Source organism: Zootoca vivipara, chromosome 1, assembly GCF_965207765.1.
Source record: "Zootoca vivipara chromosome 1, rZooViv2.hap1.1, whole genome shotgun sequence".
Lineage (NCBI taxonomy): Eukaryota > Metazoa > Chordata > Lepidosauria > Squamata > Lacertidae > Zootoca > Zootoca vivipara.
Genome location: NC_142582.1, coordinates 114,399,251 through 114,425,428, shown reverse-complemented (window position 1 = coordinate 114,425,428; position 26,178 = coordinate 114,399,251). Strand labels below are relative to the sequence as shown.

General features: G+C 43.9%; 1 protein-coding gene across 2 annotated transcripts in view; it reads left to right on the top strand.

Moving 5' to 3' along the window:
• PRIMA1 (proline rich membrane anchor 1) overlaps window positions 1-26,178 on the top strand; it is a 62,103-nt gene that overhangs the window by 4,042 nt on the left and 31,883 nt on the right. For both annotated transcript variants that reach the window (XM_060272150.2, XM_060272146.2), the window contains exon 3: window positions 15,484-15,631. In XM_060272150.2, the coding sequence (XP_060128133.1) occupies window positions 15,484-15,631 (148 nt within the window). The remainder of the gene's footprint in view (window positions 1-15,483; window positions 15,632-26,178) is intronic.

The window sequence follows — 26,178 nt, the reverse complement described above, 5'->3', positions numbered from 1 at the left end:
TTAGACTTGCTGCCAAACCAGGTTGTGAGGCTGGGGGGGGGGGTGAATTTCCTTGTACCTTCAAATTTTTGTTACACTGCAGTCCTGTGCACACCTCCCTGGTCCAGCTGAATTGAATGGGACTTGTGCTTGAAGTAAACATTCATTGGATCACAAAATACGAGGCTCTTGTTAGACTTCAGCTATTTGCAGAGCCATGCAAACAAGGTATATTATTCAAACAAGGCAACACAAATCAGATCTTGGGTGGCTGTCCAGAAATGTTTCCTAATACTTGTGTTGTGAAGAAAGACTGCCAGGCAAGTGATGGAGTTGCAGTGGCGATGTTTTCTTGATAGTGGTTTAAAGCTGGAAAATCTTCAGTGTTGCAAACTATCGGATTAGGTGATCCATGAACTGCTTTGTGCAGTTCAGACAGGTCTAAGAAGATTATTTTGATCAAACAGAGGGTGCAGTTTAGATATTCAAACCACTGCATCAAAAGTCTGTATCTGCTCTCTCTTTGCTCACTGCTCACTGCGCTTCACTGAAAATGAATTAGGTGTTTAACTTGGATAAAGGAGCTTGTGTGATTTAGGGGTGGGGTGTCGGCTGAAGGCTGCCTGCGCCTTGTAAAAGTTTTTGTCCTTCTGATACTTTGGATGTGGTGAAGGGAGAAGAGCCATAGCTCAGACGTGGAGCTTTGCTTGCAGAATGTCCCAGGTTCAATCTGCAGATTGAATCTATTTCCCTGAGCTGCTGCTGGTCAGCGTAGACAATACTGGTCCATTGGTCTGACCCAATATAAGGCAACTTGTTATGAGAGTCTCATATCTGCAACCAAAACAACAACAACAACAACAACAAATAGTTGAATTGCACACTTTTGGTGAATGCTGGAGATGCATTCTCTATCATGCTCTATACACTTGAGATGTATATTTAAGGATCCTCCTTATCTCTGTAGTTTTAATTTGTTTAAAACTGTTTTCAATATTGTGTTTCAACTGAGACCTTGGGGTGAAGGATGGGTAATTAATAGTAACAGTAACGGTGCTCTTCCCAATCATTGTATTTATTTATTTTACTCAAGTAATACATCTGTTCCCAGCACAGTGCCAACACTTTAGGCCTCAGAGACATAAAAAATAGCAGGCCTGCCATGTTTGGGAGAAAGCATAATTGGATACATGAATTCCTACATCAACAGTGGGACAGGATGTGTGTTTATGAGTATTTTGTGTTTATGAGCATTCAGTGCCTGTATGTGTGTTTTTCATAATCCGTTCATGCACTTCACATTTTCACACAGAAAAGTACAGTGTTTATTATTCATTCCCCCCGCCCCCCACGCCCAAGAACTTACCACCTTTGCCGTTCACTCCTAAAATAGAATTTGAGACAGCAACCATAGCTGCCCTACTGAGGACAGTCCATTTTTGTTTGTGTGCTAAAGGGCTTCACCCTTCCCCAGTGCATTTAAGTGATCAACGCCATTGAATTTGGTGCCCGTAGAATTCAGCTTGCTAATTCAGAGCAGGACCTGAGTCTTCCTGAATGTGCTGACAGGGAAGAGGGTTTTCAAAGTCTAATGACTGTAGGTGGCAATGTGCGCAAAACTAGGCCTCTCCAAATAGCCTAATTTCATTAGCAGTTTGGCAAGGCATCTGTGTTGTGGCTGTGAACTCGGAATCCACTGAGTGCAGGCTGAATCAGCTTTCCCGGTCCTCTGGTTTGCCATGTAGGTTGACCTTGGTGGATATGTGTGGTGACCAGCAATCAAGATGCATAGACCCAGAGGCAATAGGACAGGGTGCAATTTATACAGTTGAGTTATTTCAGCCTTGCAGACTCCACTGTGATACATGCAACCTAAGTAAGCAGGATTGTGAGCACTGAAGCCAAGGGACATAGGAAGCTGTCATATACTGAGTTGGATGATCGGTGCGCACCTAGCTAGTATTGTCTACACTGACTGGCAGAGGCTCCAGGGTTTCGGAAGGCTTTTCCAGCCCTGGAGATGTCGGGGGCTGAATCTGAGACTTTGTACATGCACAGCAGATTCTCTAGCACCAAATTATGTGTGCTACCCCCCCCCCCCTTTGGCATGCTACCTTTTGTGAGTTAACGCCTTGCTTGTAACTTAGATCTTGAGGGAGTAACTGATAACCTCAAAAACTGTACGTACAAAGAAAATGCTGTCCTTTCCCTCTGTTCTAAACTGGGCAGATTCTGCATTTTGCTGTGGATGTTGCTTGACTTAACTTTTTGCCTCTCGTCTTAAGATCTGTCAGCCGTCCAATTGCAAAACAAGGGTCTTGTGCTGCTGCCGCCTGCCACGCTGTAAAATCAGGGTGGCTAAACAAGCTTGTGTAATTGAAGCTGTGCATGCTTTGAAGGCAAATGTAATTATGTGAAAGGATCTGCTTTTGTGTGTGTGTGAAACCGACACCCTCCAATCAATCAGTCAGTCGCCATGACTTACAAAAGCACCCCTTGTGCAAGCTTCATGTTGTTTAGTCGTTTAGTCGTGTCCGACTCTTTGTGACCCCATGGACCATAGCACGCCAGGCACTCCTGTCTTCCACTGCCTCCCGTAGTTTGGCAAGCTTCATAGGTGATGTATATACAAATCACTAATACATTAAATTAGGTTTGTAAGTATACAAGGGTCATCCTGCAGAGGGTCCTTATTAAGCTTGGGCTTCCCTTTCTAGTTTTACCAGGGGAAAATGATTTTGCCTTATCCATAGCATTTTTATCAGCATGAATCTGTTTCATTCCACATTAGATGCATACAGGGGGGGAAACCAAGCCAGAAGCAATTTGGTTAAATGTAGCAACTTTCTTTAGAATTTCAGCAGTAGTACCGTTTCTGTGGGGTGATGAGAACATGAGAAGAGCTTGCAGGATCAGGCTCTCATAGTGGCCAATCAGGTGCCTGTGGGAAACCTGCAAGCAGGATTTGAACACAAGAGCCCCCTCCCCTCCTGCAGTTTCCAGCAATTGCTTTTCAGAAGCATTTAGGCCTCCAACTGTGGAGACAGAGCAGAGCCATTACGGCTAGTGACCTCACCCCTCTCCTCCATTAATTTGTCTCAACCTCTTTGCAAACCATCCAAATTGGTGGCCCTCACTGCCTCCTGTGGGGGTGAGTTCCATAGTTTAACTCTGCGCTACTTGAAGCAGTGCTTCCTTTTATCTGTCCTGACTCTTCCAACATTCCCTGTGGCGAAAGACCCTTAGGTACAATAGGTGCCACACGAAATTGCCAGATTCAGTGTGGCACAGTAGAGGAGATGTGGGGTCCTGTGCTTTTAACAGTTTCACAGAAGAAATAGTTTCAGCGTGTTCTGCTTCTCCTCTTCCAGTTTTGCAGCAAAACAGAAAGATCAGCTCAAACCTCTCCTTTCTAAGCAGCTATTGGAAACGCAGGAACCTTCTTCCAAATCTAGAAACCTCAGACCTTTTCTCCCATAGATACAGTCTCCCTTGTCACCAGTGTCAACCAAAATAATCAGTTTTGGCAAACAGCAGAGAAAGCCTTAAATTACTATGTTCTTCTACAGAAGTCACAAATCTTAGAGAGAGAGAGAGAGAGAGAGAAACCACCAGCATTCCCGGGGAGGCAGTAAGTGACTTTTCAAAATGCCATCATGTTCGTACTGGGATGTAACACCAATGTCATGATGCATACTTCCTATGTAAAAATGCTCAATAGGCAGTGAATGCGAAAAAGATGTGTTTACTTGGTCTTTTTGGAACAGGAAGTAAGAAAGCTGAGCCTCGTGGGCTTCTAGAAATGAAGGTTGGCTACCATGTTTAGGCAAATTGGGTGTCTTCTGCTCACTGCCAATCCTGGTGACCTTAGGGAATGTCTGCAAAAAAGGATGATGATTAGACACTTCATGATTAGACACATACAGAAACAAGAAAAAGTGAGCGGAGATTTGTTGGTATCATTTTTTCGTCTTCTTTTCATTATCCCACTCACTGCATAGCTACCAAGTTTTCCCTTTTCTCGCGAGGAAGCCTATTCAGCATAAGGGAAAATCCCTTAAAATAAGGGATAACTTGGCAGCTATGCACTCACTGTCTAGAGACACAGGCAACAGAAAGCTGCAGGTAATTACAGGTGCAGAACCTTAAAGGTGTAGCAGAGGCATTCACAAACACCATTCCTTTTTCAACTACTGCTTTGGCAATGTGAGACAAGGGTAGCCACTTAACAAACTTTGTGGAACAGTGGATGCAAGACAAGTTGGCTAGGGCCATAAACTATATACATTATTTTACTATATTTGCTATACAGGTGAAACGCAACTGGTGCAAGGGTTACATACCGTATTTTTCCGTGTAAAACATGCCCCTCTGTATAAGGTGCCCACTATTTTTGGAAACTCCAAATTAAGAAAATGTGGGGAGGTTTGCCCAGAGTTGCTGAGCTTTTTTTTGGGGGGGGGAGGTTTGCCCAGAGCTGTTGAGCTTTCTTTAGGGGAAATTGCTGAAAATCATCTGTCCCCTCACTGACAAAAGCCGCCAATCGCCCGCCCTATTGCCGCAGCAACAGCCAATCAACATCAGCCCTTGACACATGCCCAATAGCCGACGACAATCTCTGGCTCGTGGCAGCAACCAATCCCACGTCCCCCCCTATGCACTATCCGTGTATAGGATGACCCCCAATTTTTATCTTAATTTCTCAATTAAAAACCCTCATCTTATATACAGAAAAGTATGGTACATTATGCAAGTGAAGGACTCTGAACGGGAAAATTGTGCCTGTGTCTCCTAGATTGTAGGTTGGAATCAATCCATTTGCCAAAGGCCTCCTCCATGAGGACGCCATTGTTTCCGGTCAAGATTATTGTATATTGACACAGTCTCACTTGCTGGATCATCACCTTGTCGTGGTGAGAGGGCTTGCATGTTCCTATGACCCTTGTGAGCGAAGCAGTCAGGAATCTCGGACTCCCAGCAGGGTCACCCAAGGCGGTAAGGTCAAAGGGAAGGAGCTAGACAAAGAATGATCCAAGAAGTCCTCAATGGCAGAACAGGCAGATGATAACAAGCAGTATGTTACAACGGCTGTGAAGGCGGATGAAGGCTGCAGCAGATAGGAATCTACCGGTTTGTCGTGACTACCGGTACTTCATGCCATCGGAACAGAGCCCTACTGCGAAGACTGCGCATTGGTCAGCATGCACTGATCTACACACATAAAACAAAATCACGCACAGGCGTCTTCCAAAAACCCAACCCAAACCCCGAAAGTCCCATGCCGATCGGCGGGTGGTAATGGGGGTAGGATCGTGAAATCTGGAAGCCCCATGTCATGAACCGGCACATGGGCGGTGGATACAGATTCAGTCGTTCTGACTCAAGGAACGTGGCAGTTGAGCAGCTCGGCAGCTTTATTCATGACTGAGCAGCCCTTTTTAATACCCACTCTGCTCACCCCGAAAAGGGGGAGGGGCTAGAAAAGGTGCCCTAACCACACCCAGTGGGGTCACCACCTAACGGTCGTAACTCATTGTTATAATCTTACTCGGCTATGAGTGATCGCCAAAGAAAAGAGATACAGTATTGACACTGTTAAGAACAACAATGTAGGAGTTAGCATGTTGGATTAGGACTGGGGAGAGGGGTATGTAAATCCCCGTTCAGCCATAAAACAACCTGGGCGACTTTGTTGGGCCATCACCAGAGGCTTAGCTGGAGGGGGTGCAGAGAGGGTGGGGCGCACAGGGAGCCACACCATGGGGGAAGGGCAGCTAATAAAAGCAGATTCATGGTCCGCTCATATGGAACGTGTGAGGGGTTCCTACTCTTGATCTGAACAAGTGGCATCTCAGGTGAATGGAAGCATTCTGGATAACCAGGAGCAGCAGAGAGGGAGGATGGGTTTAACCTGTTCCTCCCGTGACAAAAATCTTGTCTTTGAAATTGAAGTACTGGGAGGGAATCTTCCATGGGTGGAAAATAGCAGCTCGTTCAAGAGTGCAGCAGCTGCTATATGCTCTCTCTTTCTTTTTTCTTTCTTTCCTTCAAAAATGCAGATGAAATGCAAATACATTTTTAACATCACATCTACTCTCATATTCAGATAGAAAAAGAGATTTAGCAGCTGGCTTATACTTCCAGTTGGCTACAATGCTAAGATTTAAAAAGGGTCTTCCCGAAGTTCCAGGTTAGTTTAAGTAGCACACACTGAGGCAAGAGAATCAGAATCCTGCTGTATTCATGAAAGTATGACATCTTCTCAATTATTTGCAACCACTGGCTGAGGCAGACAGCTAGTTTTTCTTTTCTTTTTACTTTTTTTGGGGAATTATTTATCCTGTCTTTTGTCAGTGCAAAGGAAGCCTTGGTGGTCTGAGATACTGAAGGTTCACTTCTGATTCCAATGCATTTTTGTTTTTGTTTTTAAGTACATCTGAAACAACAACTCTACTAAAATAATTGCATATCATAATGAATAGTGATTCAAATGTTGCAGTAGATTTGGATGAGCTGTTAAAGTACTTAACGTAATTGTGGATGTACTGAAACAGGGTGTCATATTATGTAGCTTGGCAGAAAGGTAGCAATTTTGGGGAGAAAAAGAAAAGCGCAGGAACTTTTAAAAAAACTGAGTTAAAAAAAGTGCTACACTGTTTGAGACTTAACACTGCTTTTGACTGCGCTAATCTGAAACTCCAGAACCTCATCAATTTCAGCTGCCTGGACTGGCTTTACTTCTTTAAAAAATGAGCCCAAGTTCCATTACTATTATGGCACACTATTAAAACTGGAACACTATTAAAAATGGAATATTAAAGTTAGTCTATTGGCTCCAGAGGCTTAGCAACAGAGGTGCTGTTGGTGGGAAGGAGTTCAGAGAGGTGACAAAGGGATATAGAAAACAGCCTTCTAGTGAGCCAGCTTCTTTGTCTAGCCCTGCTGCAAAATTGGAGCTCTCAAGAGAAAACTATCCCTCCAGAAAGTAGCATGGCCTTGTATTCAGCACCAGATTGAAACAGTGATGAATTCAAATTCCACTGCAAATGAACTTTCAGGAGTGCTCTGCCTCCTCTAACTTCCCAACTCCTCTGTGACAACAGCTGATACGATTTTCTGGTTATTTTAATAGACATGCTTCAAGCTTCGTTGTAAATAATAGGATGTTTTTGGAGAGTTTCCTACCCACCTCAGAAAGCATGTTAACACAGAAATTTAAATAGCAACAGAGTTGTATCCAAGTAAGCCATGCTCCATGTAGACCCATTGAACTCAGTCAACTTGAGTCCAATTATTTCAGTGCATCTACGAAAGTATGATTTGCTTCAATAAAACTCATAGACTGTCAAAATCCACACTGTTGACAGCTGGAGATGTTAAAATGGGTAGCTAATGTGGTGACCTTGTGTGATGATATCAAGATGTTGTGGACTGCAACTCCCATTGTCCCATGGGCAAGGACTGATGGGAGTTGTAGCTCACAACATCTAGAGAGCAGCACATTGGGTACCCCTGCATCAGAACATTATGGAATGCAACGTAGATTCAAGCCAAAGGGTTTCTGTCTCGGACAGACCAGTAAGGACAACCGTTTAGCCATTTCCTCTGACAGGAATGTCACTGAGATGCCTGACAGTAATATGTAATATCTTAGCAGCAAAGTCCAGGCAAAACAGCTTATGAATGACTATGGAAAAGAAGTCTCTCTCTCTCTCTCTCTCTCTCTCTCTCTCTCTCTCTCTCTCTCTCTCTCTCTCTCTCTCTCTCTCTCTCTCTCTCTCTCTCAGTAAGCTTGAATGAAAGCCAGTCAGATATTGGTTTGGTTGATCATTAAAAGGCAACATGAAGTGTTAAAATTTGTGACAGGTCTATATTTATAGCAGAATCTTTCATTGCAGGGCATAGCTTTGCTGCCTTCTCATCTGCCAACCTAGAGGCAGCTTGTATAGGCATTAGGGAAAGAAAAGAGCAATTACACATCATATGAGTCATCACACTTTGTGAGAGGAGCAGTCTTTCACACATTTTCTAGTAATACCATGTTCTGTTTTGTTTAAAAGGGGCCCACGTGGAGTCTTTTTCATGGTTGGAAAAAAAAATGACAGGAGGCTTCTTCACATTTTGAGGTGATATGTACAGAATTTTGAAGAACCTTGGAAATGATGAAGGTCCAATTTTGTTGTTGTTGTTGTTTAGTCATTTAGTCCAACTCTTCGTGACCCCATGGACCAGAACACGCCCGGCACTCCTGTCTTGCATTGCCTCTCGCAGTTTGGTCAAACTCATGTTCGTAGTTTCGAGAACACTGTCCAACCATCTCGTCCTCTGTCGTCCCCTTCTCCTAGTGCCCTCAATCTTTCCCAACATCAGGGAGTCTTCTCTTCTCATGAAGTGGCCAAAGTATTGGTGCTTCAGCTTCAGGATCTGTCCTTCCAGTGAGGACAGGCTTCCATTTAGTCTTTGTTAATGGCAGGGATAGTCAATTTGATGCCATCCAGATGTTGTGGACTACAACTGTCATCAACCCCAGTCACCATAGCCAATGGTCAGGGGTGATGGGAGTTGTAGTGCAAGAACATCTCCAGGACACTGTGTTGACTACCCCGATTGAGGATGTAAACAAGGGGTTTGGGAATCTCCCCTCAGCTCCAGCCTCTCCCTCAAGATTGGTTTGCTGCCATTTCCCCAAGTACCACACATTACAGTATCTCTCTTCTCCCATTTCTAAGAAGATTATGCTGTGAGAGAGACATTTTTGCACCTCCTTCTGCTACCATTTCTGCAGCAGCTGTTTACATAGAGGAAGGGCATATATCAGGCATGGTGAACCTGTGGCTCTCCAGTTGATTTTGGACTCCCATCAGCCCCAGACACAGTGCTAAAAACTGGGATAGAAAATCTAGGAGCCAAATGGTTTCTGGGATCTGGGTTGTGGGGGCCAAAACAGAATGTCTAGTTATTAGACATGTCTTATTATTTTGATAAGCATGAACTCCTACGCAATTCACACAAGTGACACATTGTTAATATAACATTTTTATCAGAAGTTGTTAATACATGTTTAATTTGGTGTTTACAATAACAATGTTGGTGCCATATTTCAGTTTTCAAATCACTCTACTCTTTATTGTTAAACTGCTTAGTATATTCCAGGTACAAAAAAATGGCACCCAGACTTTTTGAGGTGCTCGCAAATGGAGAATCTATAGGCACAAAATGCACCTGGCACCCTGCTAATTTTGAACCCTGCCCAAACAGCATGGCCAATGGCCAGGGATGATGGGATTTGAAGTTCAGCATCATCTTGGAGGGCCACAGTTTCCCCAGCCCTATTATAATGTATTATTTTATATAGTACTTACTTGCAAAAAAATGCCTTCTAAGAGGTTTGCAGGTATAAAACAGAGCATAAAGAATATAGCCACATGTAATTAAAATGCAATAAAGCAATTTCATCAGGACTTTAAACAGCAATAAACAGCAATATGTGCAATAAACAGGCCCATCAAGTCAGGGGGATAAGTAGCAGCGAACATTGTTTCCAGGCAGAAGGCCCGAGGTTAATTCCTGGCAACTTCCATCTAGAATGATCTGAAAGACGCTTCTCTGCCTAAAAAATTGGAGTGCCGCTGCCAGTCAGAGTAGATATTACTTGGGTCAAATGACAACTGCTATAATTTATCAAGTCTCCAGTGCAAATCTTGCCTCTGCCATGATTGCATTAGACAGGCAAGCTGCAGTATTGTGGCCTCAGTTGCCTTACCCTTCTTTTATATGGAGGTATCTTAAATGTATCTGGGGGTGATTTTTTTGGGGGGGGAGATTCCTGAGATAATGTATGTGAATCACTAAGGATTCACATTGCTGTTTTAAGGATCCATTTTTTCATTTTTAAGAATGAGGAAAGGAAGACAAGGAGACAGTACAGCTCTCTCTACACATGGTATGTTGTATGAATGCCAGTGATTCTTCAAGTGACTTGGACCCAAACTATTCAGGAAATGGATAGGTAAGCAGTGCAACTGAAACAGTATTGATACAACATTATCCATTGTCTGGATATGAGAATACTGGTGGCAGTGTTGAAGTTCCAGTTGAAGTTCCTGAACAGTCTTTAAAGGCAGCCCCTTTGCAGAGCACAATACAGTGGTACCTTGGTTCTCAAACTCAATCCGTTCCGGAAGTCCGTTCCAAAACCAAAGCGTTCCAAAACCAAGGCGAGCTTTCCCATAGAAAGTACAGTGGTAACCTCGGGTTACCAACGCTTTGGGTTACAAACACTTCGGGTTACAAACTCCACTAACCCGGAAGTAGTACCTCAGGTTGAGAACTTTGCCCCAGGATGAGAACGGAAATCGCGTGCCAGCGGCGTGGCGGCAGCAGGAGGCCCCCATCAGCAAAAGCGCGCCTCAGGTTAAGAATGGACCTCCGGAACAAATTAAGTTCGTAGCCCAAGGTACCACTGTAATGCAAAATGAATTAATCCGTTCCAGACTTTCAAAAACAACCCCTAAAACAGTAATTTAACATGAATTTTACTATCTAACGAGACCATTGATCCATAAAATGAAAGCAATAATCAATGTACTGTACTATAAAATAAATAAAACAGTATTGTAGATGATAAAAATTAAAATATTTTTTCCCCTTACCTGCACTGATGATAGTCATTGTTTGGATGGGGGGCTTTTATCCATTTCCGCAATCTCACAATCAATCAATCAATCAGTAGCTGAACTGGGTTCTACACAGTCACAAAAACAAATTACAGTAATCAAAAAAGCTTCAAAAACAAAAACGCAAAATACATAGCAAAAACAAAAGCACCAAACTTAATCAGTTCCGGAAGTCTATTTGACTTCCAAAATGTTTGAAAACCAAGGCACAGCTTCTGATTGGTGCAGGTGCCCGGAAACAATAGCCGATAATCAGGTGTTCAGCTTCTGCAAAACGTTTGAAAACCAGAACACTTACTTCCAGGATTTCGGAGTTTGAGAACCAAGGCATTTGAGAACCAAGGTACCACTGTAGTCTAGTCTAGGGATAGACAGCCTTTGAGATCTTTCTGTTCCTAATTACTGCTGAGGGGGAGTTTTCATTGGCTAAACATGGTACCACATCATTAATATAACAGTTTGAAAGAGCAGGAGGCGAATGCAACCTTGCTTCACCCTACACAAATCCAGATTCCCTAAGACAGTTGGATGGCACTTTGTATGCCTCCTTCCGGCAGCTCCGGCAGCCAATCTGGTGCCAAAGTATTGCTCTGCTTTCCTTTGGACCACATCAGTGAGGCCAAGAGGGGAGTCTTGTCGTCTGGGCAGTCCAGGACCTCCACACACACTGTCCAGGCTTGTGCCCTGGGGAGGTCACTTGTTATGAGAGCATGAGATAGGCCTTGTGCGGATGTAAGTCTGCTAATCTCATGATGGTAAAGGGGTCAGAAACAGACTGACCACTCACAAGCTCCCTGCAGTGTGAATTTCCACTTCTTTGTCTGCTTCCCTTTAACAACGTCTCATCTGCACAGATGCTAAAGAGGGTTGATGCTAAGCAGTCCTCCTAACATAAGCAGGGGTTTGAAGGAGGTTTGTGAACCCTTGTTAAAAGCAACTCAGCCTACGCAACTTGTGATTTACCAACCACTAGCCATGTGTTCTTGGCCGCCATAGACAATGGTAGGCGAAGGGCTGTAGATCAGCAGGAGAGCATTTGCTTTAAATGCAGAAGGTGCTGGATTCTTCTCTGACATCTTCAGGTAGGGTGGGGAATGTCTGCTCTCTGAAATCTTGGGGAGCCACTGCCGGTCAAAGTGAATGTTTATTATGACGCCTGAACAGCCAGCATAACCGGTCAATGTAAATACAGTAATACCAAGCTAAATGAACCAGTGTTGTGACCCGGTATATGTTCGCTTTCTATACTCCATATAGCCCTTATAAATCTCTTGTTTTTGTTGCCTTTCTGAGACCACGTATCCCAAGGGGCTGTCAAATACCTGGCAAACCACAGTACATGATGGGTGGGTCACAAGTTGTGCAGGCATGGTTTGGTGTTAACCATGGTTAGAACCCGCAGTAGATGTAACCCTAAACTATGGTTAAAAACCAACAAAGGAACAAAATTGTTCTTTTAAATTGTGGTTGAGAGATCAACAGTATTTACTACGTTGGCAGCAAAGAATCCTCAGAACTTTTTCCAGGCTTTTTAACACAATAGGGATTTGTTATTCTTTAACCATAAGAGGAATGTTGGCGTACTCTCTGTGAACAAATTTGGTCTTTCCTATGTATGGTAATAGACTCTGAGAAGCTATTTAAAGTACCGAAAGTTTGTTTACATGTGTTGTTTTGGAATTCTTTGCAGTTCAGCTAAGCATAGCATATATGCTTACCCTCAGGCCTTTGAGGTACAAAAAGCTATCTCCAAGGCATCAGAGAAAGAAAGCTTTAAATTTCTGCATCTGGGCATGTGATGAACTACATTGTACTCATTCTTTCTTTCCTTCTGTCTTTTTTTTCAAAACTTTAACTAGAGGAGTGTACATTCTGTGTATGTAATTTTGATGCTGTTAGCAAGGAGGTTGAAGAAATCTTGGTTCCTTTTTCAAAGGATTAACATTATATAATAATCACATGAATGTTCAACTAAAATGACTTGAGGAGTCACTGCTAATTCCATGCTTCACATATTCCTGCGATGGGTCGGAGTTGTGTGTGTTTTAAAATATAATTTCCTGTTGAGAACTGCACTTAATATCATACTTGCATTAAATAACATACCAACGTGCTGCCTTGGAAAGGAAAGAGCTAGGCATATACATAAATTATCCGAGTTCTTGGGTACAATGCCTAATGTGATAGGTATGCCCAAGGCCCATTGAAATCAAGGAGGCTTGAGCTGCAATCCTCAGAAGTGCATCCCATCAAATTCAATGGGGCTTACGCCCTAGTAAACACATACAGGTTTGCAACCTGCAGTGTTATCCACAATTACCTAAGAGAAAGTCTCACTGATCATAATGAGATGTGCTTCTGGGTATTTGAAGAATAGCATTGCACTCCAAAGTACTACTGCACACCCTTAAGCCTGATTGATTCAACTGTGGCATTCCCCTCCCCCCCAAATCACAGAATATATCAATTCTAAAAGCACCCATCAGTTCTATAAATTTGTATTGTGTAGAGTGCTTTCCCCCCAAGAAAAATAGGTGCCAGAACTCATCATGAAGTCGCCACGCAACTCGAGGCAGCCCTGAACAGATGCTGGTTTGACAACAGCCATGGAGGGAGGGATTTTTTTTCAGCTGGAACTTGCCAGATCTGAGTTCTGGCACCTCTCAGGTGGGCGCCATTGCCATGATAAGAGAACAAGGGGGCGTTCATGGTGAGGTCCGGAACCTCTTTTTCTAGAAAAATAGCACTGGGCGGAATTGCAGCAAGCTGTCTCCCTAGCTGGTTTAGGGGTTGCCCCTGGTTCTGGTCCAGGTCAAACAAATGTGCCCTGGCCTCCTTCGTTCTCTTAGATTCAGGCAGATGGCTAGGACAGCTCAGAAGGGCCCTCGTGCAAATGTGCATGCGTATAACAGTAGAGGCTGAATGGGAGATGGTTTGAAGAAAAAGGAAATTCACATTGGCCCCGCCCTATAGTTTGACCAATCATGGCTAGGAATGGGTAGGAAATAGGTGGAGTTATGGATCTAAAAAAAAGTGTTCCGTTTAGACTTGAATTGTTTGTTTTTGTCTTCTGAGAAGTACGTAAAGGCAAGAAGTGGGCGAGGGGCCCGCCGGCCCTCAATGATGTGTTGGCGCACTCTGGCTGAAAAAAAGCAACAATTATATGTATTTTTGCAACTAGAATAATGTTGAATTGAGCTGGTTTAGAAGAGGGGCATCACAGCAAATATCTCTAAAGACCTCTTCTAACAAGGCTAAAACAGATCCATTGGGCAAAGCTTCATTTTTTAAAAAATAATATTTTTATTAGTTTTCAATTACAATTCAATAATAGCCTCTTTATAACAATACCAATTTATAATACAATTATTAATACCAATTGTTCAAATACTGAATTATATAATTTAGATGAAGTGCCCTCCCTCCCGTATGCTAGTTTTGATGGATTAATTATTTGCTTTATTTCTGTGTTCCAAAATCTTATTAATTTCCATTACATTCCGGTCATCATCATAATCCCTTATACAACAACTGCCATATTAATAACTTATTTTCCTGTTAACACACATTAAATTATTGATAAAGCTATGAGTGAGGAACTCAAACTATATCTTTCTTCTTCCTGTGTGTGGCAATTATTCTGTCCGTGGTGTTTCTGCCTGTCCTTGTAAGATGTCTTTCTTTTGCCCGGTTGTTGCTGTTATCGTCATGCCTTGGGCGGAGCTGATATCCCGTTGTTGTTCCAGAAATTTCTCCATCGCTCCGTCCTGTGCTTCGTTGTTTTGCAGCATTAATAACAGCTGCAAAAGTCACTCTGTCCCAATAAATAACCTGTTTCCACCATTTTTCCTCTCAGCCTGGGAAGAAGAGTGGTCTGTTTCAATGTTTAAGAGATTATTGTATTTTATTTTTCTGTTGGAAGCCACCCAGAGTGGCTGGGGAAACCTAGCCAGATGGGCGGGGTATAAATTAATTATTATTATTATTATTATTATTATTATTATTAACCATAGGAAAATATCATGGGACAGCTTATGACTTTCATAGAATTGGAAGGGACTCATCTAGTCCAACCTCCTGCAATGCAGTAATCCTGCCCACAACCGTCTCTTGAGTAGGCTCGAACCCCCAACCTTCTGTTTAACATCCAGACACACTAAGCCATTGTGCCGTCTTTCAGGCTAGTGGATTCCCACCTCAAAGACCCCTTAGTGTTACAGCTTCACCACAGTTGTATTGAATGCAATTGCCACAAACAAATTGGGATTCAGCAGAGACAGTCCCCATTGGCTCTGCTGAAGAACCAGTTCCATCAGGCTTCACCCGCCTTCATCTGTTGCCTGACAGCAGCTATTCCATCAAGCTGTACTGCAACTTTTGGCTATTCCTTTCTTCGAAATCTTTCAGTTACACCTGGCTATTATTCAAACACTGAAAGTAAGAACTGGTACATGAATTTGCTCCCCACACATCCCTTTCGTGCCATGTGCTCGAGGGCAAGAAATTCTTATTCCTTATCTTTGCAAGTTGCTTGGGGGCGGGGCTTGTTCGTCTTTGCTGAAAAGCTAAGTAAAAATTCTCCAACAGGCTAATAAATGAGAGCAGCTCTGGAATGCTTTAAAGATAAGGACAAGGTGGTTGTACTGACCCCAGAAGGAGCAGGAAGCCAGGAATTTGAAGAATCGTATCACATGCATTGCCCATGAACATCCTCTGCAAATACTGTATGAGGGATGAATTGCTAGCCTTGGATCCTTGCAGTATGAATGCTTTAACCCAGGAAATATGCAACCAGTCAGGATTTTTTTGCTATTTTTCCCCTTTTCAGATCACTCAGGGTGAACCCCAGAAATCATGTGCCAAGCCAGTAGCAGAGAAAGTTACAGACAGCTGCCAACAGATCTGCCAATGTAGACCACCTCCGCTACCGCCACCGCCACCGCCTCCTCCGCCCCCCAGGTTGCTTGGGGTCCCATGTAAGTAGAATGTGGTTATTTCTATTTGTGTCCAAAAAGGCACACCTGGGAAAAGTGCATGTGGGAAAGTGAGTGGGCCAGAGCTAATGTGGGGCTGCTTGCGCACTATAGTTTTAAAGCATTGTGGTACCACTTTCACAGTCATGCTTTCCCTCAAAGAATCTTGGGACCTGTAGTTTGTTAAGACTACTTGGAGTTGTTTGGAGACTCTGCTCCCTGCTAGAGCTATGATTCAGAAGAGGGAATTCTCTGAACTCTGGGGATAGTAGCTCTAGGAGGGAATAGAGTCTCAGCATCCTTGAGCAAACTACAGTTCCCAGGATTCTTTGGGGGGAAGCATTGAAAGTGGTCTGATACTGCTTTAAATGCACTGGGTGGGTGTGGCCTCACTTTCAGTTTTCCATTTAGAGAATTGGAACATGTTCTGACTAAAAGAGGCAGATGCGTTTTGGCTCGTTGAACAGGAATTTCTTCAGAGGAGCCAGACAAATTCCCTCTGTTCCCAACCAGGTGGCTGTTTTCTCAAAGCAGCTTGTTAATGGTGGAGCCACTGAGTCGTTCATTTCCTATGTTGCCTTTTGATTTGCATTAGCATATACTAAATATTTTATGACCCCGCCTTTCGATGGGTTTATATTTCCCCCCAGATTCATCCTAGCAAGCTCACCTCCGCACGCAGCTTTGGAAATGTAAATAGATGTGTGGGTGTGTGAGATTGCACACTTTTGTTTGCTTATCTTTACAGCCTGCCCTTCCCCGGGTGGTCCCAGGGCAGGTTACAATGTCACAGTCCTAACCAAGCAATCCTTAGATTCCTGCATTGCAGGGGGTTGGACTAGATGACCCTCGGGGTCCCTTCCAACTCTACAATTCTATGATTCTGTGGTCTCTGTGTATGTTGGATTTGGAAGAGGTCTCCTTCCACTCAGCTCTCCTGGTTGCAAAGGTCACTCCGCCAGTGCCACACTCCTCCTTCCACATACAAATAGGCAACGAGAAGTGCCATTGGTGGGATGTGCAGCCAGTTGAAAACCCCCAAACAGGGGCTGAGGTAGCCCAGGATCCACCGAAACCTGAGCTAGTCTGATGACTGTTGCACAATGGAATTGGGCCTGATGCAGGCCATTTGTCTTGTCTCGTCCACGACTTCAATGAAAACATCAATGTGTTTCAGAAGCCCACTGGGCTTCAGCTAGACATTAGTCGTCTAGCATTGCTAGACCCCAGTTGTGGAATGTACCTGCTGCAGAAGTCCTGGGAACCTGGTGTCAGGGTGGTCCCAAGGGTTTGAGTATACAAGCAATTCCCCATTTGAGCAGGGGTTGCGTCAGGGCCAATGCATGTGTCAGCAGGCTGTGACAAATTGAAGCACTTTTAAAATGTTTATTTCTGCCCGGCTGGCAAAGAGTTAACCCACCTCCAGCCTGACTGGCATAGAACTCTGATGGGGGCGGGACTGTGCCCGGTTTGAAAGGAGGGAGTGTCGGTTTTGGTCAGTTAGGAGGGAGAGGGAGGAAGGTGTGGTGTGGTGTTATGAGGTGGCTTGTATGAAGACAGTTAAGAGGCTAGGAAAACAAAGTTAAATGTTTGACTGAGTTTATTTTGTACAACTGGAACAAAGCTAATTAATAAATGACACGTTAAAGAATCACTTATGTTTTTAACACAATAAAACTTCATCTCTGTTTTTGCCAACAAGAGGTCCGTCTGTATTTTTTCCAGCGAGGTACCAGGACTCACAGCCGTGGTGACTCAAGAGAGGGCCAAACTCACCTCAGGCAGGGAGGTGGTGGTTTGTGTCCTGAAGTTACACGGAGGAGGCTTAGAAGGGTAACCTGAGGTGCCAAGAAGTTGCCAGAGTGCCTAGGGCAAACTTCTACAGTGGGGGAATCCAACTGAGGGAGACCCTTTACAGGAGGCAAGAGGTTATTCCTGGGGGACAGCCTAGAGTTTCTTAAGGTACCAGGCCACGTAGGCTGGAAGGCTCTCCTTACTTAGAAACCCATTAGGAAAAGGGGTTTATTTTTGAGGCGGCAGGAGAAGAGGGTGGGTGTTTTCCCCTCTGGATTCCTGTGTCGCAGTGATAGTAAGGTAGAGTGGGACCCGGGTCGTCACATTTTTGGTGGCAGCGTCGTGATCGAAATTAAAAGCTCACGCGCCTAGTTTGGTTTGAGTCTGTCAGGATTTTCCTGTGAGGAAAATGACTCACGTAAGAAAACCCAGAGAGGCAAAAGGAGATGAAAGAACGGAAGGGGCTGAGGGAAGCCCAGGTTCTGAGGTAGAAGTTATGAAACTACGAATTGAGATGGCCCGAATTGAAAGTGAGAGAGAAAAAGCTAGGATTGAAGCTGAAAGTGAGAGGGAAAAAGCTAGAATTGAAGCTGAGAGGGAAAAGATGGCATCTGAGGAGAGAATGCAGTCAGAGAGGATAAGGGCACAATTAGAACAGGACAGAATGAGGCTTGAAGAGATACGTTTGCGATCAGAATTAACTCAGAGTCCAGTTAATAATGATAGTATCGCAATTAATTTAAAAAGGTTCCCCAAATTTGGAAAAGACGATAATGTCGAATCGTTTCTATTTACCTTCGAACGCGTTTGTGTGGAATTTCAAATACCTGAGGAGAACTGGATGCTTTATTTAAGACCTCAAATTTGTGGGATACTAAGTGAAATTTATGCTGACCTGAGGGAAGAAGAGCTGTCAAGTTACCAAGTATTTAAGCAAAGGGTCAGGGTTCGATGTGGACTCACGGCTGAACAAAGCAGAAAGGCTTTTCGTGAGGCAAAAAAGGAACATAAAGAGACTTATGCCCAACTAGCTAGCCGCTTAGATAAATTACTTGACAGATGGATTCAAGGGAGTGGAGTGAAGGACTTTGATGAGTTAAAACAATTAATTTGTTTAGAACAATTTTTTAAGCAAATCCCTAGCAATTTACGTTGGTTCTTGAGGGATAAAAAACTGAAAACTGTGGCAGGGGTTGCCGAGGTCTTAGACGAACTACAAGGTGATTTCAATGAAATAGCATTCCCAAAACACTCACAGAAGGGTAATCCATGGAGAAACAGAGAAAATAAAGACAGGCAAGAAAATTTTCCTGTCAGGGAATCAGTTTCTGACAAGACAGGGTCTAAGAAAATCACTTGTTTTTTCTGTAATCGTGAGGGCCATGTACGTGCCAGGTGCCCCCTGCTGGTTAAGTCGCAAACTACACCTTCTGCAGCTAAACAAGTAAAACTGGTAATGCAGTCTCAGGAAAATAGCTCGCCTCAGACAGAAGGCTCAGAGAAATCAGACAGTCCAGCTGAGACTACTTCTAAGGTCTTACAGGTCTGGAGGGCTGAGCAGGAGTGCAACCAAGATTACATGGAGCCAATTGAATTAAATGGTCAGTCTTGTTTAGGTTTGAGGGACACAGGAGCAGAAGTCTCACTTGTTAAATCACAATTTGTTCCAAAGGAGCAGTACCTCAAGGGTCAGTCCTATAGTTTAAAAGGCATATGGGGGCCACATTTTGAAGTACCATTAGCTGAAGTTGATATTACCTACAAAGGATTTTGTGGCAAATGGAGAGTAGGAATCCTAAATGAATTGGAGGTACCCTTTTTAATAGGGAATGACCTAGCTAGTCAGAAGCACCGTATTCAAGTGATAACTAGGTCACAGTCTCAAGTCACTGAGAGTAATCCTCCTGCAGTTATAGAGTCACCCATAGAGCCTGGTGAGGATGAAGGGCTGATTAGCGTGCCAGTGGTCCAGGAGCACGGTGTCCAATTCTTGAGTGATCAAAAAGAGGATGAAACTATAAAAGAGCTGTGGGGTAAAGCACAAAGTCCTACTGCAGAAGTAACTGTGGAAAACCCCTGCTTATTTACCACCATTGAGGGAAGACTGTATAGAATTTCTAGGAGGAGGAAAACTGCTGCTGTTTGGGAAAGGAAGAAACAGTTAGTGTTGCCAAGAGCTTACCGGTTGCAAGTGCTACAAATGGCACACGACGCACCCTCAGCAGCGCATCTAGGCATTAGGAAGACTAGTGATAGAATCCAAGCAAGATTTTACTGGCCTGGGATGGGCAAGGACATCAAAGAGTATTGCAAGTCCTGTGTGATCTGCCAAAAAGCAGGCAAAAGAGCGGACAAAACGCGAGGCTTGTTACAGTCTATTCCTGTAATTACTGAGCCCTTTTCCAGAGTAGGAGTGGACATCCTCGGGCCTATATCCAGAGTTACAAAAAGGGGGAATAAGTTTATTTTATGCCTCGTGGATTATGCTACGCGCTATCCAGAAGCAATACCTCTAAAGGACATTGATTCCAAGACTGTAGCAAAAGCCCTCATGTCGGTGTTCTTAAGGCTGGGATTCCCCAAAGAAATTATAACAGATTTAGGGACATCCTTCACGTCCAAGACCATGGAAGAGCTTTTAACTCTTTGTGGGATTAAGCATGTTAAAACTACGGCTTATCATCCACAGTCGAATGGCTTGACGGAGAAATTTAATTCGACCCTGAGCCGGATGCTAAAAACCTATTCCATCAATCATCCTAACGACTGGGATGAGAGGCTGCAACACTTCCTATTTGGTTATCGCGAAGTGCCGCAGGAGAGCACAGGGTTCAGTCCTTTTGAACTCCTATTTGGACGACAGCCACGAGGACCCCTAGACTTGATGAAAGCAGCGTGGTCAGGGGAGGAGCAGATCGACAGCCCTGATGTTGTGACGTATCTACAGGAGCTGCAGAGCGACCTTCAAGAGCTACGGGAGCAAGCTGCTCACAACTTGCAGCAGGCACAGCGTCGACAGAAGCAGTGGTATGATGCACACGCAAGAGACAGATCTTTCCAGCCCGGTGACAGTGTGCTCGTGTTAAGAACAAGACGTCGAAAGAAGTTGGAGATGTCGTGGGACGGTCCCTTCAAAGTGGTCGAGAGGATATCGGCGGTGAACTATTTGGTAGAGTTAGATGGGGAAGGGAACCGATGTAAAAACTTTCATGTAAATTTACTTAAGCCTTATTTTGACAGAAATAAGTTGGTGTTACAAGTAAAGGGGAAGATGACCCAAGGAATTCATTTAACTGGGTGGGGAGAGCTGAGGAATGGCACAACTCTAGCAGAGGTGTCATTCGATGAAAGTCTGACCCCAGAGAAAAAGGAGCAGTTAAAAATAGTCCTTGCTCAGTTTGCCCAGATCTTCTCAAACATCCCAGGGAGGACCAGCCTAGCAACTCATGTAATAAACACAGGGTAAGCACATAAGTGGGAAGGAAAACATCATAGCGGACGCCTTATCCAGGTATTTTTGAGAGGTATAGGATGGTGCAAATTATTATATGAAACGGTAATAACCCTAGCAGAACATTTGTGCTTAGGCATTATAGTCTGACACATGCCAAACCTGGTTTATCTGTGTACAAGTTTATGAGATGTTAATTTAGTTGACTTTGTAATATGAATGTTATAGAATGCATTGAAGTATTTTTAACCCCAAGCCCATTGCTTTGGCATTGCTCTAGTTAGTTAAGAGCAAGCCGACGCAATGTCTTTGTGGTGGGGGAGATATGTGACAAATTGAAGCACTTTTAAAATGTTTATTTCTGCCCGGCTGGCAAAGAGTTAACCCACCTCCAGCCTGACTGGCATAGAACTCTGATGGGGGCGGGACTGTGCCCGGTTTGAAAGGAGGGAGTGTCGGTTTTGGTCAGTTAGGAGGGAGAGGGAGGAAGGTGTGGTGTGGTGTTATGAGGTGGCTTGTATGAAGACAGTTAAGAGGCTAGGAAAACAAAGTTAAATGTTTGACTGAGTTTATTTTGTACAACTGGAACAAAGCTAATTAATAAATGACACGTTAAAGAATCACTTATGTTTTTAACACAATAAAACTTCATCTCTGTTTTTGCCAACAAGAGGTCCGTCTGTATTTTTTCCAGCGAGGTACCAGGACTCACAGCCGTGGTGACTCAAGAGAGGGCCAAACTCACCTCAGGCAGGGAGGTGGTGGTTTGTGTCCTGAAGTTACACGGAGGAGGCTTAGAAGGGTAACCTGAGGTGCCAAGAAGTTGCCAGAGTGCCTAGGGCAAACTTCTACAGTGGGGGAATCCAACTGAGGGAGACCCTTTACAGGAGGCAAGAGGTTATTCCTGGGGGACAGCCTAGAGTTTCTTAAGGTACCAGGCCACGTAGGCTGGAAGGCTCTCCTTACTTAGAAACCCATTAGGAAAAGGGGTTTATTTTTGAGGCGGCAGGAGAAGAGGGTGGGTGTTTTCCCCTCTGGATTCCTGTGTCGCAGTGATAGTAAGGTAGAGTGGGACCCGGGTCGTCACACAGGCGCACAGGAGCCCGTTCTGCCACCATTCCACTCCCCAAAATGGTGTGTGTGTGCATCCCCAATGCACACAAATGGAGAGTTTCTATAGGTGTTTTTGCCTTTACCATACCTGCCAAGTCTCCCGCTGAAAAATGCGGGATCAGCAGTGGCACGGCACCGGAAGTTGCGTAGAAGCAACTTCCGGGGCCGCTCTTCCCATGTGTGGGCACTGGAAATCGGGCAGAGCGGCACCGGAGGTCACATCTACGCATGCCGCCATGCGGCCATCGCCAACATGGCCACCGGGCATGTGTAGAAGCGACTTCCGGTGCTGCTCTGCCCGATTTCCGGTGCCCACACATGGGAAGAGCAGCACCTAAAATGGATTTTTCTCTATTCGGGAGAACAGCGGGAAACGGATTAAAATCCGGGGGTTTCCTGCGAAAAACGGGATACTTGGCAGCTAAGACCTTTACACAGAGCTCCTTGGAACCAAACCGACGCATAAGATGCAATCGTGCTACATTACATGAACGACTTCAATTATTTCCGTTTTTCTCAGTAATCCCTCTGCTTCTTTAATGTAATTGTTAACTTGCCATTTGTTCCCATAAGCTTCTAATTATCTCTGTTCCACTAGGGCTTACCTTTCTCTCCCCCGTATGTTTTGTATATACTTCATCCTTGCTAAAATTAATGCCGTGGGGCTGCAGTTTCCATAATCCCCAACTGACCATTGACCACACTGGCTGAGACTTACATCAACATCTGGTGGTTGGGCAAGAGGACTGTGCGGTGTGGCTCTGATGCTCACGTGGAGTTGCAGGGCAGCTGTGCGTGTGCGTCCCCGGTGTGCAAATGGAGTTGTTGCTATTGTGAACGCAGAAGCACATGCTCTCTGTTGCCTGAAATTGTACTAATAATAATTGTTGTTGTTAATAATAGTTGCGAGATTCTTTGCTCTTAGCTCATTGTGTCATCACACTGTGCACTGGGTGGGGCGCCTACCAGGTTAGAAGTGGTGCCTAATAAGTGAAGGCCTTCACAGGAAAAGCTCTTTTTTTATTACAGAAAATTGCCCAGTTGCCTGCAATTTGGCAATTCAGTCACTTGGAAAGAGAGCTCGTACCATTCATTCCTATCAGCGCTCAAATAAATACCTCTTTATACATCATTATGGGAATGCAATATTTATGAAAGTCTCTCTCTCTCTCTCTCTCTCTCTCTCTCTCTCTCTCTCTCTCTGTGTGTGTGTGTGTGTGTGTGTGGTGTGTGTGTGTGTGTGAGAGAGGGGGGGGATAGATAGCACCCATCTATGCTTGTGCCATTTTTCAACTCCCCAAATGAAAACCCTGTCAATGTCCTCATTTGCAAAATTTAAAAAGTTAATACCAGTCATTGCATTCTTTAGAGAAATATATTAGCAGGATTAGGGCTGGAGAGAATGAAAGAAGCAGATTTGTCTTTTTGCTTCTTTCTGTCTTTGTCTTGGAAATGTTTCTTTGCAAGGGGATATTTGTCTGTATCTGTGCCACACCGCAGGGTGTAAAGCAAGGAGCAAAATAACAGTATTTTGTACCATTTGGCAAAGATACTGTATATTGATAGCTTTAAAAATAAAAAGTCAGTAGATTGAGTTTCAGGATGAAAAAAAGTGTCAGCATTTAGGAGGACAGTGTACTGGCTGAATCACTTTCTTACATCCCTGCCCCCAAAATAAAGAAAACAAAGGGTATCTGAGCAGCCAGATCTCTCTGGCTTTATTTTGGGGCTCTGTCCAGCGACTACATTGGGCAGAGAGACCAACATGCAAGCGGAAGGTGCTTGGACCCACTTTGCAGAAATTCTCTGTAGCAGTTTATGATTTTAGGTGTTTGACCAAAACCAGATTGTTGTTTTTCAGCCTTCAGCTGAAAAACTTTTATTTCTTTGTTATACATATTTTCAGGTTGTTTCCCCTGTGCTTCCACTTAGGTTTCAAGTTGTTGTTGTTGTTGTTGTTGTTGTTGTTGTTTTGTCTTGTTGACAAGTTGTTGTTTGATTGCTTTTGGGTTTTGGAGGGGTCATGAAGTTAGTATTTATTGCATTTTGTGGATTAGCTTTTATTGTATGTATACTTTATTGTTTTAGGCTACTATACGCTTCAAAGTGCAAGTAGATAAATAGGTACCGCTCTGGTGGGAAGGTAAACGGCGTTTCCGTGTGCTGCTCTGGTTTGCCAGAAGCGGCTTTGTCATGCTGGCCACATGACCTGGAAGCTGTATGCCGGCTCCCTTGGCCAATAATGCGAGATGAGCGCCGCAACCCCAGAGTCAGTCACGACTGGGCCTAATGGTCAGGGGCCCCTTTACCTTTACGCTTTAAAAACAAATAAGTACATTTGCCTCTGCAGCTTTCTCTGATATTAAAGTGACCAGGATAGCCCTTGCTCATGCAGAGACTTCATGTGTACATTGTCACACAACTAAAGACACCTTGGTTGCCTGATTATACGGCTTCTGTTTTAGCCCATTAATTGATGCATTCATTAGGCCTTCAAACGTTTGCATGAGCATAAAGCAATATTTCAAAAGCCTATTCTTTCCATTCTTTGATGATGCTTGCACATGCTGCACAAGGCTCTTTCAAAATAACACAGGAAGCTGCATTACACCAGATCAAAGTTTTTGTTCACCTAGCCCTGTAATGTCTACTCTGACCCGCGAAACTGTGCCACCTGAGGCAGGTGCTGTATGTGAATGTTGTCTCCCCTTCCTTCTTAGTGCTGCACTCTGGGGAATGGGTCCTTCATCAAGCATTGTGGGCAAGGTCGGTCCACAAGGTCGGTCCAGGCAGCATCTGTGCCACTAGTAATTACAATAAAAATCACAGTAATAATAAAATAATAATATTATTATTATAATAACCAGTGTTATTTTTCTAGAAAACAAGGTGCTGGAACTCAACAGGAACACCATGGGTGTAGCCAAGGGGGGCAGGGGGCCAGCTGCCACCCTAAATCAATGAAAATAAATAAAAATCAATACAAATCTGAGGTTTGCCCCCCAACAAAAAGCCTGCCCCCCTAACAAAAATCCTGGCTATGCCCATGATGAAGGCACCCACCTGAGAAGTTCTGGAACCCTTGAGAGGTGCTGGAACTGAGTTCCTATGAGTTTTCCCTGAAAAAAAGCAATTATTATTATTATTATTAGTAGTAGTAGTAGTAGTAGTAGTACCCTGCCCATCTCGCTGGGTTGCTACAGCCACTCTGGCTACCAACAAAAGCATAATAAAACATCAAACTTTAAAAACTTCCTTATACAGGGTTGCCTTCAGGTGTCTTCTAAAAGTTGTATAGTTATTTATCTCCTTGACATCTGATGGGAGGGCGTTCCACAGGGCGGGCACCACTGCCAAGAAGGACCTCCGCCTGGTACCCTGTAACCTCACTGTAACCACCAGAAGGCCCTCGGAGGTGGACCTTAGTGTCCAGGCTGAATGATGGGGGTGGAGACGCTCCTTCAGGTAGATAGAGCTGAGGCCATTTAGGGCTTTAACATTGATGTATACACAGTAAGTGGTGTATGTTATAAACCTTGAAGTTTAAAGTTACTTTAACTAGCCATGCACAGCTCGCTGGCTTTTGAGCAGAAGGAGCTGGCTGGCTCTGCAGGCAACTGATGCGGTGCTGCAAGATCACATTGCATGAGCCATGTGGTTCAGTGTGGTTCATGGCAGAATCAAGCTCTGCCTTTGTAAGTGACTCTCCAGGTTCTCATGTAGAGATGTGATCCTCTTTTTTCCTTTAAACAAAAAACAAAACAAAACAAAAAACTAGAAATGCCAGAGATTGAACTTGGGACCTTCTGCATGGAAAACATGATCTCTCATACTGAGCTAAGGTATCCCTCCAATCTTTTTTTAAAATTATTATTATTATTATTATTATTATTATTATTATTATTATTATCATTATTATTATCTCTGGAACTCAAGGTCTTCAGTCTCAGCCACGATAATGAGCCCAATTTGTTACTGATTTGTACTTGTACCCATGCCAACATAAAAGGGGAAAAAACAAACCCTTCCGAGTAACTACTTGGCAAATATTCCAGCACAAAGTGTACAGTTCAGTTTTGTGGAACTTGGAATGTTTGTGCAGTTGTCATGAACAGAAACCTAATCGGCACGGTCATCTCAGAGCCTTTTGGGTTGAGGCCCAAAAGATCAGGGATTGGGTTGCTAGATAATA